Below are 14,915 nucleotides of genomic sequence, written 5' to 3'. Positions count from 1 at the left end.
TGCTCTGGTCATGCATGTCCTGACTGCCGTAGCCATTGACTCCCCTTCAGCCCTCATTGTGGGTTTTTGTTTTTTATTTTATTTATTTGAAAGAGGAGAGCGGGGGGGAAGAGGGGCAGCAGCAGATGCAGAAGCAGGCTTCCCGCTGAGCAGGGACCCCCCCCCCAACTGTGGAGTTTGATCCTGTGACCCTAGGATCAGCACCTGAGCCAAAGGCAGCTTGCTTAGCTGAGTCACCCAGGAGCCCTTTCAGCCCTCATCTTACTTGATCAACCTGTTGCACGCATACTGTTAACTTCAAAAAACCCGCAAAAAACTCTGTTCTTACCCGACTTCTTTCCCTTGCCACCACTTAAATGCTAGTAATCATCCAAGCAATGCCTTTGCCCTCTTTTTACTCATGTGATCTCAGTGATCTCCCCAACACTGTGGCTTCAGCTTCCATTTTTTGTGGTGAAGTCATCAAAGTGACCAGCTTCCCAGCTCCATCCCCAGAACTCTAGATCCCATATAGCCAAGAGCCCTTAGACATCACCATCTGGAAGGCTTGTTAAGGCTCAAACTAACACTACTCCAAATGGAGTTCCTCTTGCATCCCATTACCTTTTTTTTTTTTTTTTTTTAAGATTTTATTTATTTATTGGACAGAGAGATCACAAGTAGGCAGAGAGACAGGCAGAGAGAGAGGAGGAAGCAGGTTCCCCGCTGAGCAGAGAACCCGATGCGGGGCTCGATTCCAGCACCCTGGGATCATGACCTGAGCCGAAGGCAGAGGCTTAACCCTCTGAGCCACCCAGGCGCCCCCCATTACCTTTTTGACTCCGTCTACTCAGCTGTCCAGTTGGAAACGTGTTATACAGCTCCTGTCGTAAACAAGCACAACTCTGGGGCATGGCCATCTGTCCCACCAGTGCCTTCGTTTCTTTCTACATCTACTGCAGTGACCCCTTAGCTGAACTCTGTCCCTGGTCCTTCCCCTTTCAAGTCCGCTGCCCTACCTGCTGCCAAAGAAATTCAAGTTTCAGGTTTGATCATGTCGTTCTCCTGCATAAAACCTGTTCAGGCTCCCAGTGGTTTATATAAATGAGAGCAAACACCTTTGAGGTAGAAGGGCCGTTCCTCGCCTGGCTTCATCTCTGCATCACCCCATCACCCCATCTTCCCTGATCATTTCACCTTCGCATCTTTGCTCATAGTTAATTGGTCTGAAATCCTCCTCCCTGCATGTTCATGGATCATGAACAACTAGTATTCATTCTTCATGGCTTGGTTCACGTTATCACTTCTAGAATTCTCTTGTGAACTCTCATGGTAAAAAGTGGCTGCTCTATCCTTTTGGGTTTCCTGAGTGACCTGGACTATTCATAGATCTGTTTTCCCCGCAAGTATAAAAACCCCTAGGAAGAGGAACTAACGTTCTGGTCATTGTGTCCCTGTGGCCGTGCAGTGCTTGGCACAGAATATACCGAGCAGGTCATGTCTTCAAAGCATGTCCTTACCTCTGCTGGTAAAGGCGGGCCTGCTGGGGAGATGCTGGCTTTAGTGCCACTTGAAGTTGGATCACCAATAAGCTCCCAGGCTAAGTGAGCTGAGGAACTCCAGAGGCACCTGACTAGAGTTGGGCCAAATCAGATCAAAGGAGGAGCCAGAAGCTTTACAGCAATGTTTCCAAGGGAACTGCCTTTCATTCCTGCCATGGCTCCTCGCTTGTTTGAAACCAGAACATAGAAGTCTATGAGTCCTCTTACATTCCAGATTTATACTTGGCTTTGTGGGGGTCCTACTTGGTTGGATATGAGGATTCAGGAGGTCTTGAATGTAAATTAGCCAGGAACTCAAGAAGGCAGAATATTAGGGTTCTGGAACTGTGAGTTAGTAGAATGGGAAGGGCATGCCCTGACTCAAAGTGACCCTGTGGCACAGAAAAGAGGTTCTGTTCTGGGCAGTCAAGATGCTGCTGTTTTGGGTCCCTTTGAAAATCTTGACTTTTGGCTTTATTTTCTACTAAAAAAACAACATGGACACAAATGATAATATTTTATTATAGAAAAAGCATCCCACATAAAGGATTTCGTAAACACTGTAGGTGAACAAGTGCAATTTAAAAAAGTAAATACAAAGTAAAGAGGCAAAATCTACAAGCATTTTGCCTTTAAGAGAATATGTAATGTTCTCCTGCAGAAGTGATCCCACCCAGAGCACGAATGTGGCTCCATGTCCCCCAGTGAAGGCAGCAGGTATGCTTTCTGAACTCGTATGCCCATTTTAACAATTTCAAAACAATGGCAAGAAGTGGCATTGAATAAATTACTAAAACCCCTCGATTCTTAACTTTCTATTGAAACTTGATTAAAAAAAAAAAAAAAGACTCCATATCACACTTTGACAATTTGACTTAAAGCCTATGCCAATTGTTTTCTGAAAATATATCCTTCCTTCCTTCCTGGGCTTATTCCACAGTATTTTCATAGACCTGTATACATTAGATGACATACTGGTTTCTTGGAATTTAGTGTAAAATAATATTTGCTATTATGTATTACACACTAAATGTACTTTCTAGCTTCCTTACCATTTTTGCTGTCTCTTTTCAGTATTCTTCCTCCACTTTGGAGAAACCATGATCATCTCATGCCCACTCTGCCCACTCTCCAGCTCAATGCCAAATGTTTCCCAATCAATAACACATGATAATGATGCATTCTAAATCTCAAATTCAGGTTCCTCTTGGCTTGCTGAGCTACCTCTGAGTAAGACAGTCTGAGCAAAACCATCTTATGAAGATGGTTCAGTATACACAGCCTGGCTTACTTATTTAGGCACTTAGAAGAAAAACAAAAGACCCAGCAAACCTGAGTTCCACCTTTATTAGAAATAGCTCTTGCCCAGCTAGCCAGTAACGGACTCTGAAGGGAATAACTGCACCCCAGCCCTTGTCCCTGTGGGGACTGAGCAGTCCTGCCATCATGGACTGTCTTGGCCCCAGGAACAGAGCAACTATGGCTAAGGGGAGCTCTAAATTAGTGATGCTGGGCTCCAAGCCAGGAGGGTGGTGGGTGCAGAAGAGACCTCCCTCTTCACCAGAAGGGACCCATGGGCCCCACCTTTCCCTTCGTCACCACCATCTAGTGACACTGGCAGGTTTACCTGTATAGATTTCCAGTTCATCCCATGGGTTGGGGCCAAAAGCACATTAACCCAGTTTGGGTGGTGGAGGGAGGGAGGGAGACCTAATACTTGAAAGCCTGAGGGAATTAATCACTTACACAGAACAGAGTGCGAAGTACACACCATACTTTCATACCTGGCTTTTTACCTAAGCAAGGACTAACTGGTTTTAGAGTGTTAGCTGCAGCATGTTCACACTTGAATGTTAATGGAGAAGCTGGAGAACAGAAGTTACACTTGCTAGACTAACACAGTTCATTCAGATTTCCTTTGTGGTGTCAACTGAGAAGCAGAAAGGAAGCACCATTAAATGATTATCTGGGCTGGACACCTATCAGTGGGGAAGAATGAAATACTGGCATGGTCAAAAACAAACTGACTTCAAATAGGAGTCAAGGAGTTTCACAGACATAAAATTACCCTCTGGCTACAAAAAACCCTCACCCTAAACTTTAACACTTACCATCAGCCTTACAAGCTAGATGCTAGTGGTAGTCAGAACTCTGGGTGGGAGATGGCTCAGTTAAACCCCTTACTACTACTATTTTCTGAATAACGAATGGAGCATTGATCTCCACTGTGATTGTGGTCACATGTGCAGAGAACACCCTTCTTAAGAACATTCTTGTTCTTCAAGCCTGGAAAGAGCAGCTTTTGACAGCCATCGACTTTACCTTTGGAGGACTACAAATAGGGCAGTCAAAATGGAATCACCTAACTTGCCCTATGGTATCTTAATGGGAATGGAATTTAAGAAAACTAGTCATGTTATCTTAAAGAACTTAAAGGAATCTATGTACCTTTTTGAAATCTGTGATGAGTAAAGGCTCTGGGTAGGTGATTAGAAGGCCAACCTTTACCATAAAATGGGAGATTATCCCTAGATACTTAACATCTGACTCTAGACTCTTGAATTTAGCTCTGCTGTTAATAGCCATGAGGACACAAGGGAAAATGGTTCAGTACTGGGAGGAGTGGTCTGGGCTGTCACACACCATGCATTACTAATGGAGCCAACAGATGAAACAAAACTACTAGGCCTAATACCCCTTCAATTCATCTGTCCTTTGGGGATGACAGTAGTATGGTTTTCTAACCCAGTGTGAGCAGTGTGAAAGGCTACTTCAAGGACAAATATCCTGATCCAAAAAAAATCCCACAGTATGTAAAGAATATACAAAGAAATACAAAGAAAAATCCTGCACTGGGACAAGGGCTGGGCAAGTGATGTTTTCCTACCCAGCTTCACCCTAAATGCCCTCTTCCCTGGAGCTTTTACAAGTCTATGGAGAAACAGAGCACTTGTGAGAAATTTCTGCCCATCTCTTGCAAGCCTTTCAGTCATATCATCTAAGGAAAGTTTCCCAGCCACACTCACAGCAATGTGCTGCTTAGGGAGAAGACCTGTGGCTTCACACCACATTCCAAGCCATGATAATCAAAGTGGCCTAATCTGAACAGGTTCTTCTACTTGAGTTGTGAATTTCATTCCAAATGATCATTCCAAATAATTTCTTTAGACTCAAAAACCTTGAACATAAAAAGGGTTCATAAACATTGTTACACTATTACCAGACTTCTGTCAAAGAAGCTGTGTGGTTTTGAACTATTCATTGCATTAATGAAAAACAAAACTTAATTTAAACTCTTAAGAAATCTCCTTTTGAATGTTTTAGATGAGAGCCTAGTTCTTCCCAGATGCAGGTCTGGGCACAGAGGCCACCAGGAATGGGATCTTCACGGACCCCTAATGAGAATCCTATTACTGCCTGCTTATGGAAGCTAGAGATTGTCTCTTTTTAAGGTTTGGTCCCTTTGCTGCTAAGTAACTTGCCTGGTATAAGACAAACAAAAAAAGCCAAAAACAAGGTATAAAGGATGAGAGGACAGCTTTGATGAATATGAGGCAATAGGAGCCTTGACTTCCTTTCCTGCTTTTTGCAGTTGTGCAAAGACTCCGTAAATGGCACCAGACCCAAATTTTTCAAGTTACCAGGGCTGCTGCAAAGCCGGTAGCTTATTTACCAGTGAGTGCTTTTTTATCCCTTGCTAGAGGCACAGACTTTTCAGTAATGACAAGGACATACGCTAATTGTGGGAGAAAGGGAAAGGATGGAGAAGCAGGTCTCCTGACACTCAGGGGGAGACAAACCATAGAAAGGACTGGCTGTGGGCATCCCAGACAGAGAAGGGCTCCGAAGAGGCACAGTCCACAGCTGGCCCTAATCCTGAAAGTCGCTAGATGCCATCTGAGAAAGTGGGGCATTCAGCCGGTCAAGTTCATCCACTTGAGGTGGGTGGTGCATTAATATCTCCTGGTCCTCTAAGACATCTTCACCAGCAGCTACCAGATTAGTGAGGGATTTGCTTCGGACACACTGGAAATCCACATGGCGACTCTTCCCTTCTTCCTTTTCCCAGGACATCTGGATAAAGGGGCGCTGCACATAGTTATAGATTACTTCAGAGCGGCCACCAGGCCTTCTCTTAATTTTTTCTTTGCAAGTAGGATAACCTGAAACAGAAGAAGGCCATTCTTATGACTCCGGGAAGTTACCCACTCCATGCTTTCTCTTCTCTAACCACATTAATTTCCTCCTAAATTCAAAGGCTGGGGAAATGACTTCTGACCATGCCCTGCCACTCCCAACAACATTCTACACATGCTCACTTCCCACCCATCCAGGTTAGTAGGTCTTGTTCCTGGAATGGAAGTAACAAAAATTGTATCTCCTCTAATGGCAGGGCAAGAACAGCCTCTTAGTAATTTCAGAAGCCTGTACTTACTGGCACCAGTGCCAAAGAAGAGAAATCCTACTAGGCCATGGTGAAGTCCAGTCTCTAGTGCTTAGAGAGCACACTGTAGGAGAAGGTTAAGAAAGCATGTAATGTGTAGCTTAAAGAAAAAACAGGGAATTTGCCTGAAATATCTGAAAGGCTACCATATGGAAATGGGAGAAATTTTAGAGTAGCTTCAGAGGCTAGAACTAGAAGGAAGACTGAAGAGATTGGAAGTTATCTACTGGATACATGGAAGAATGTTCTAATGGTAGGACAGTCTGATGGGCTGCTCTGGGAAATGGAATAATCCTTATCACCCTGTTCCCGGGGTTTCCAGTGACAAAGGAGGGACACAATGGAAAGAGGTTTAATAGACCTCAAAAATCTCTTCCCACCTGCAATTCCAACCTAAGTCACACACAGTGAAGACCTGATGAGTTCTGTAGGTAAGACTGAGACAGCAAGAACAGAAAAACAAAAGAGTCAAACACTCATGAGGGGAGACCAGGATGGCTTCAGCATTCTCAAAGAATCAGTGTCTCAGACCCTTCCATGGAGAACACAGGTTGGGAGCCACCTGCTCACGACCATTTCAAACCATTCTACCCATACACACAGACATTCCTCAAAGGTGTGTAGTGGAATAAATCCAAATTTTGAGTCTCCAAAGCTACAGTTTTCAGAAGGACCCTTCCCGATCCCCAAAAGATCCTCACCAAACTGCTGGTAGAATGGCTCTCTCACTTGGTAAGCCCACGGGCCCTGCTCCATTTACCCCCCAGTGTCCTTAGCCCTCACTGCTCTTTATCCCAAAGCAGTACACCCGAACTTATTTCTGCAACTGCTTTAAAGCATTTATGACTGGAAATAAAATGAAAAATATAAGGGTAAACAAAAACAAAACCAGGAATCCTTCACACAGGTAGGAATGTGGTTTTCATGTGTGCCTATTCTCCAGGTCCTCTGGAAGCCGGGTTTTAAGGACATAAGCTGTGCCTACAGATACAGCCTACTCTCTTGAGCCATGCAAATTGAACACTAACTGGGATATTTATTACCTTCAATTCCAATGCGAATATTTTTCAGGCCTCGCTCCTTTAACACTGTTTTAGCGACATCACGATTCTCAATGTATTTGAAGAATCTATAGAGCTTGGAGCTATAGAGAACTGGAAAAAGAAAAACTGAGTTAGCCATACAGTAAAGACTTCTAAAAGAGGAGGGAGATGAGCTAAAAGAATCAGCCTAATGAAAGGTATACCTGACTCTGATGGGAAAAAAAAAATCCAGCTGGATCACAAATGAAATATTAAGTAATGGATCAAACATAAGAAGGAAACGACATGAGAAATTCTTCTAGTCTCAGGGTGGGGAAGACCATTCTGGGTACAACATAAAACCAGGGGCCATAATATAAAAATTGATACATTCAACTACCTAAAAATACAATATCTCTGCTTAGCCAAAACCACTGTAACTAAGCTAAAAGAAAACAAAAGTCGATTGGAAAAAAATACCTGCAACTCACATTACAAAGGGCTAATTTTCTTACTATATATAGAGTGGTCACAAATAGCCTTCACAGATCAGTTCTGTAATGAGCAAAAGCTCATATAAAGTTACAGAAAAGGAAATTAAAAGGCTTTTAGAAATTAAAAAGATGGTAAGTGTTGATCATGAAATGAGAAATGCAAATTAAAACATAAATGCAATGCTATTTTTTACCTATCGGTGTGACAAAGAAGTTCAGTAAAACACTGTTTTGGTGAGGATGTGGGAAACAAACCTGTCATATATTGTTTTGTAAGTGTAATATGGAGAATTTGGCAACATTTATCAAAATTATGAAATAACAAAGCTTTGGCACACAAATTTCATTTCTAGGAAGATTATTCTCTAGAGATACACATGTGTGAAGACTGTTTAAGAGGTATTTACTGCAGCATCATTTGTAATTTATAGTTTCAAAGTCCAACAACAGAGCTAGTTAAATCAGTCACAGCACAGTCGCATGGTGGAATACTATACAGCCATTAAAAAGATCGTGGAAAATTTCTATGTTAGACATGGTGTTGAATATGTTGATATGGAAGCGTTTGGAGAAAAGGAAAAACCGTGGGTGTAATTGCTTATGTATGTGCACTAACTACATCTGAAGGATATAAAAAAAACAGGAGGAAAACCGGGTGGGTGAGGCAGGGTTAGGATCAAGACTTTTCAATGTATATCCATCCTTTTGTACTCTTTGAGTTGTTACCAATTCAAAGGATTTAAAAATGAAACCAGCAGAGAGAAGACACCATTTAAGGGCCTCAGTGTGGCCTCCGTATCACCACCGTCTCCGACAGACAACCAGGGGCAGCAGTGGAAGGTGTACACATTGGAGGCTCGGCACAAACTTTAGCCCTGCAGCAAGCACACTGCTTGTGCAGGTGAGTGTACTCATCACCAGCTCAACAGTGATATTCCCGGTGCTTCGGGAATGCTACTCTGGGCAGCACGTTTGTTGTGGAAAACATCTATACCGTGTAGGTTTTGCCTACTTTGGGAATATTCCTCCCCCATGGGAGGGGGGTGGTCTTCATCCCAGTCCACAGAATCCTCATCCGTCAGCACAACGATGTGGCACTCTCGCTCCCCTTTCTTGGCACAGCCCACCATGATGGGCAAGATGAGTTCTTCGAGGTAGTGGTCAAACTGCTTGTGAGCACCATCGTTAGACAGTTCATGCAGCAAAGCACCTGGGGAGAGACGCTGTAGGTGAGCATCCTCTTGGCCCGAGTGCAGATCTTACTGGCGGGAAAAAGACTATGAGGTACTGGCTGTCATCACTGAGAAGTTCTAGAGACGTAGCCCATTAAAGGCAGAAATGGTTTTTTGCTTTGAGGCACTAATTAAGCAGATTTTGTTAGATATGTTGCACATTTTACCACTCTAACTTTTCTCATGTTTATTTATTATTAGCAAGAGGGACAGAGGAGTGGGGGACAAGGGGAGAGAGAAAGAATCCCAAGCAGGTTCCAAGCCCAGTGTGGAGCCGATGTGGGGCTCTATCCCACAACCCCAAGATCATGACCTGAGCAGAAACCAAGTCAGATGCTTAACCAACTGAGCCACCCAGGTGCCCCCCTCATGTTGAATAATCCCTGAGCACTTTGACCAACTGAAGTTTTGTTAGCGATACAATGTCAAACCACACACATTAATTCTACAAGAGAAAGAACCATCATTTGTAGTACCTCTTCTGAAGATGCTCTGGACCCCAATTTCATGGAGTTATGGTACCACAGAAGAGGGATCATCTGAAGTTTGAGGACACCAAGGGACTTGCTCTAAGTGTGCGCTAGACCCAGTAGAGAGACCACAAGTCTAGAGAACTTCATGGAATATGCAGGGAAATGTATCATGAACCTCAAAGAATAATTTTTTAAATAATTTCAGGAAGCCTAGGTGATGATAAGAGAATGGCGTTTGTAGTCAGACGATCAGCTCTAATCCCAGCTTTTTAGAGTTTTGAACAAGTTAATTTCTCAGTCTTCTCATTTGTTAAATGGGGTTATTACCCAACTTGCAGGGCTCACTGCTTTAAGACTTAAGCAAGTTCACATCTAGAAAGCACTAAGTAAACATGAAGTTAATGATAAAAAGAATTCTAAGAAGAACCCAGCCAATTTATGCTGTTTGACTCTGCTCACTAATGTCCAAGAGTCATTGTCCTTATTTATTAGCTGAGACACCAAGGTCCCTGAGAGGGGAAGCAGTTAGCTCAGTGCCTCACTGGACAAGCTGGATTCAGAACCTGTCACACATTCTCTTTGGTTTACTCCACGTCCTCAAAGAACTGTGAAGCAGGAGAGGGAAAGGTTAGTATCACGTCTCTGCCTCTGCGAATGGTTTTCAACCCACGCTCGAAACTTTTTAGTGATAAGAATAGCAGTTGACTCCAAGCGAACTCAAAGTTCAGCTTCTCAAATGCAGCTCAGAGCTGCTCTTGTACTTACTCAGATCTTGACATCGGATAGTGTTGAAGTCAAAGTTAATGCAGAGATAATCACATGTATCTCTAAGATCTGGAATAGAGATGCCATCAGGACAATTGATGATACCAGTTTTGTAATAATCCTGTAAAAAGTTTAAAAAAGAAGAAATGTAGGCAAAGAACCAAGATGAGGAATGACCTCTTCAACCCCTCATCCATTCCTGGTTCTGTTAAAATGGTAGGTTACTAGAACTGTCACCACGCTGGCTGACTTGTCAGCGGGCAGAGTGGCTCCTGGCTCTCTGATGTGCTTAATCACAACCTGATAGCTGACTGAGCTCACACAAACAAGAGGTACTTCAGGGAGAGAAAATAGAGGGAACGGGAACTGGAACTAGAGACCCTAAAGTCAGTAACAATTTGATGGAACTCTCGAGGCTTCTGCCTGTGCCTGCCCCCGGGGAAGATGATGCCACAAGAAGGGTCCTACACACCAGCACTGTTCGAAATACAGTTGCACTGATTCCTTCGGCAATCTCATACTCTCCCTTCTCGTTGGGCCGAGTGAAATTGTACTCTCTTCCTGGTCCAAACATTCTGAAAGACATCAGACAACAATGTCAGACAGCTGGATTCTTCACCCATGAGGAACACTCCCTTCTTCACCTCATTCTGGAAGACTCCATTCCGTGTTCTCATAGTATAAATTAAAAACACATCAGTGAGACCCAACCCCTATGAAGAAGCTCCCTTTAGACATTAAAGGTGGTAGCAATTGCTTGCAGCATTTGGGAGCAAGGAGAAATGAAGCAGCCAAGTCTTCAGGGATCACCAGTGGTAAACTTCCAGGACAGCAAATGAAGTAAAGCAGCATCTGCAGAGCTGGCCCTTGGAAAATCTCTGGTGTGTGTGAGGGCTGCCTCTCCTGCCCTCCCCAGTGCCCATGCATATGTCGGCAGCTCAGGAAGACTGTGCTTCTCCTGCTCCCAACCCTTCCTGGTCCTTTCCCTCCTTTGTTAACCTACCTTATCTAGCATGCAGTGGTTCTCTGGTTTGCTTTTCAATATCTAATGTGATAGATGCATCTGTCCTGGTGGGTGCAGACGTTACTGTCCTCCCATTCCTGGTACATTCTGATGCTGGAGCTCTGGGGAAAATACCCTTCTTCAATCCAAGGAGTAACTCTAATGATAGGAACTTCGGGTCAAGCAGATAGGGATGGGAGGTATTAGGCTTATCTAGTGGTTCGGCATAGTTTAGAGAGGCGAACCTGCTCTGTACATGAACTTAGAGGTCAGGAGGGCACAGGAAGATCTTGCCTTTTCTTACTCATCTTTTCCATTCTTCCTCCCTCCCTTTCAGATCCCCTCCAGTAAAACTGGCCCCTTGACTTCCACCACTCCTGTTGCACATCTGAGCTATGGAATGGGAAACCAGTGTGAGGGACAGGGCAGGCGGGCAGGCTCTTCGGCCAGCTTGATTTAAGTTCCCAATGGCGCCGTCGCCATTTCCTTCCTCAACCTGCTGGGAAGCCTGGCTGGCTCTTCAGTGTTAAAACTCTTTTCCTCTACCCTAAATTGCCTGCTTTTCAAAGGTCTGAAAAAGATTCCAAATCACATACTTTCCAAACACTAACACCATACATAGGAAATCCATCCTGATAAAAGTGTCTTCAAAGAATGCTGACATTTCTGAACATTCTGGTTAAAGTCCAACCAAAACAGCTATGAATCAAAATAGTGAACAAAATGCCATGCAATGCCCCCTTCCCCCCACAAATTCTCATCAGCAAGACCTAGCTCAGAGTTATTTTTCTGGTAATGGTGTGGCTGAACATTAATCCACTTGCGATCTTTCAGCCCGTCCCCCTTGTGACTAATGGCTCACATTTTTTAAGCTCACTGACTAGGCTTACCAACACTGTATGTAACCTCTGGACAGAGCAAACCTAAGTAACTCTCGGGAGCAATAGCCTCAGCTGAAGAACCACCTAGATTAAGAATCAGACTCTTTCATCATGGAACAACTCATTCCTAGATTCAAAGAATGAGGGTCAGCTAAGAATCTATTAATCAAGGGTGCCTGGGTAGCTCAGTGGGTTAAGCCTCTGCCTTTAGCTCAGGTCATGATCTCAGGGTCCTGGGATTAAGCCCCGGCATCAGGGTCTCTGCTTCAGCAGGGAGCCTGCTTCCCCCTCTCTCTCTCTCTGCCTACTTGTGATCTATCAAATAAATAAAAATCTTAAAAAAAAAAAAAGAATCTATTAATCAAACAGAAAATGCTTGCCTTTCTTCTTATGATCACTACTGTCAAAGGCAATCTACTTTGAAGAGCCAGCCAGTTTTGGGTGTGTGTATGGTGGTGGTGGGGTGGGCAGTGGTAGTGACCCCAAGACTGAGGACAGGAAGTCAAATCTGATAAAATGTAGGGCCAATCTCGAAAATGTTTTAATGTTCTAGATTAGTCTTTTTTTGTTTGCTTGCTTGCTTGTTCTAGTTTAATCTTAATTCAGAGGTTTGAGAAGTATTCAGATTTGGTTCTGGCTAAAAGTGGTTCATCATGAATCTGTATGTATATGTTCAAATATAAGCATATTTGAGTAGCTGGATTTCATTTAGCCTAAAATTCAACAAATGAGTGTGGTCCATTCTGATTCCTTTTTTTTATTAAAGATTTATTTACTTGACAGACAGAGATCATAGGTAGGCAGAGAGGCATGCAGAGGAGAGGGGGGAAGCAGGCTCCCTGTTTAGCAGAGAGCCCCATGCAGGGCTTGATCCCAGAACCCCGAGACCATGACCTGAGCCGAAGGCAGAGGCTTAACCCACTGAGCCACCCAGGTGCCCCTCCATTCTGATTTCTAAATCAGTTCAAATTAGTCCAAAGTCCTGAGTGAGGTTAAATCTTTATATAAGATCTACTTCCAAGTAGATGAAAGTCCTCAAAAGCCAAATGTCTGTGTGTAATATACATACACACATTATTATTTTTACTCTTATCCCAATTTGCTCTGCCTCATGTTAAGGTCTCCGGTTGGCCAGAAGGAGCATGTCCTAACTCCCAGCCCAGGCTCCAAGAACACTTTCTGGCCAGTCTCCTCCTTGGTAGGCTTTTTCCATTTCCTAAACTCTAACCCTAAAATGCTGGAGGCAGGAGATGGGGAGAGGAGGGTAAGATTGTGGTCTCAGTGAAGCAGCACAGAGAATGGAACATGACGAAAAGAGAGAGCAGGCACAAAACAATACAACAGGCAGACATAAAGACTCCATTTTGGAAAACTTGAATAGAGACGGAGGTATCAGAAAATGACAGCATGACACCTGCTGCCAAGCACAGTGGGCGACAGATGGCAGGCAAAAGTCTTTTCCATAAAACAGCTTTGCTATTGTGTCATTTGGAACACATTTCTATTTTTTATTTTTTATTTTATTTTATTTTTTTTATTTTTTTTAAAGATTTTATTTATTTATTTGAGAGAGAGAGACAGTGAGAGAGAGCATGAGCGAGGAGAAGGTCAGAGAGCGAAGCAGACTCCCCATGGAGCTGGGAGCCTGATGTGGAACTCGATCCCGGGACTCCGGGATCACGCCCTGAGCCAAAGGCAGTCGTCCAACCAACTGAGCCACCCAGGCGTCCCACATTTCTATTTTTTATTAAAAGACAAAAGAAAAAAAGAACCCACAACTTAGATCTCCCCTTAACCCTGTCTTTGACCTGTGGAACTCAGGCAAGATTACTTTTGTGAGGGTGTACTTATTATGCATCTTATTATGGATAAGATGGGTAAGAAATGAGGTGTGTGACTTCTGTTTTAGAGGGAGTTTATTGAGGAAGAGGGAAGAATATTCAGCAGATTATTCTCCATAGTCCTGACTGCACGCCCTTCTGTGGGGGCCCATTGTGCTGTACTGGCTTTGTAAACAGAGTACATCCCCCAAATTGTCAACATATAAATAGCTTTGTACAAGCTTGCCCTCCCTGTCTCACAAAGATATGAAGGTAGAAAAATAAGCAATCGCAGGCCTTCTTTTCCTCACATCTAGTGCAAGATAAACAGCAGGTACTTCTATTCATAGAGAACACAGTGAATTTGGAAGGAAATTATCATCAATTACCTTCCCAACATGGTATCCGGATGAGCAGTGAAAATTTGTGGATTCACAACAAAACGTGTGCCATCTACAAGAAGTGTCACTTTCTCTGGTGCCTGGGAATGAACGTTACTGCCAAAGCCCACAGTGCTGTTTCCAAATCGTTCTGGAGCCATAAAGGATTCATGGTTCCGTTTATTCCCATTCTGGAAGCAGGAGCCTTTGATGTCCTCGGGAAGTGGCATTATGTGAGGGAACTGAAGATTTGCTGGCTGAGAGGCATAGTCAAGTGAAAGGTCTAAAAGAGCATACAAACAAACCAAAATAACTAGACAGCAAAAAGCCTTGGGGGAAAAGAAAAATCTCGTTTCTTTAAAAAACAACAACAACAAAACCCCTCAAACTTTTAGGTGTTCGCAGGCAAAAAAACTCTTGCCCTGAACAAGTAAAGGAAGAATAAGCTAGAGATTCATATTGGATCCCCCTGAGCTTTTTTACAGGTTTGTATGTTGGGGAGGAGAGAATGGAGGCAATAATGCCCACATTTCAAAGTGATTTAAAAATTTTAAAGTAAATTATGTGCATGGCTTAAAAATATTTAAACACTAGAGAATTTCTGTGGATAACCAGCAAGGTTCTGTCAGACTCCATGCCCTCCCCCAGTCTTGTTTCACAGAGGCAGTCACTTTTTACTTCTGTTTACACTTTTAGCTCTAAATAATACTCTCATAGTTCCTGTGTTTTATTTAAGGAACTGTTACTTCTGGGTGCAGAAACTCTTCCTTTCCCACATCCTTCTAAAAATTTCCAAATGTTTCTAAATGTTATTTCCCAGAAGGGATGACAGTCTCTAATTGTCTAACGCATTATCTTTCCTAGAAATTCACATAAAAATG

At 43.3% G+C, this 14,915-nt stretch overlaps 1 protein-coding gene across 1 annotated transcript in view; it reads right to left on the bottom strand.

The window, feature by feature from the left end:
* Positions 1 to 2,022: 2,022 nt before the first annotated feature.
* KCTD20 (potassium channel tetramerization domain containing 20) overlaps positions 2,023 to 14,915 on the bottom strand; it is a 34,614-nt gene continuing 21,721 nt past the window's right edge. The window contains exons 3-8 of the mRNA XM_044250200.1: positions 14,044 to 14,317; positions 10,423 to 10,525; positions 9,951 to 10,071; positions 8,493 to 8,690; positions 7,008 to 7,118; positions 2,023 to 5,683 (exon numbers count right to left, since the gene is read on the bottom strand). Coding sequence (XP_044106135.1) covers positions 5,391 to 5,683; positions 7,008 to 7,118; positions 8,493 to 8,690; positions 9,951 to 10,071; positions 10,423 to 10,525; positions 14,044 to 14,317 — 1,100 coding nt within the window. The 3' untranslated portion in view covers positions 2,023 to 5,390. The remainder of the gene's footprint in view (positions 5,684 to 7,007; positions 7,119 to 8,492; positions 8,691 to 9,950; positions 10,072 to 10,422; positions 10,526 to 14,043; positions 14,318 to 14,915) is intronic.

Source organism: Neovison vison, chromosome 1 (assembly GCF_020171115.1).
Source record: "Neovison vison isolate M4711 chromosome 1, ASM_NN_V1, whole genome shotgun sequence".
Lineage (NCBI taxonomy): Eukaryota > Metazoa > Chordata > Mammalia > Carnivora > Mustelidae > Neogale > Neogale vison.
The sequence above is the reverse complement of the archived record's forward strand: the minus strand, read 5'-3'. Positions and strand labels throughout refer to the sequence as shown.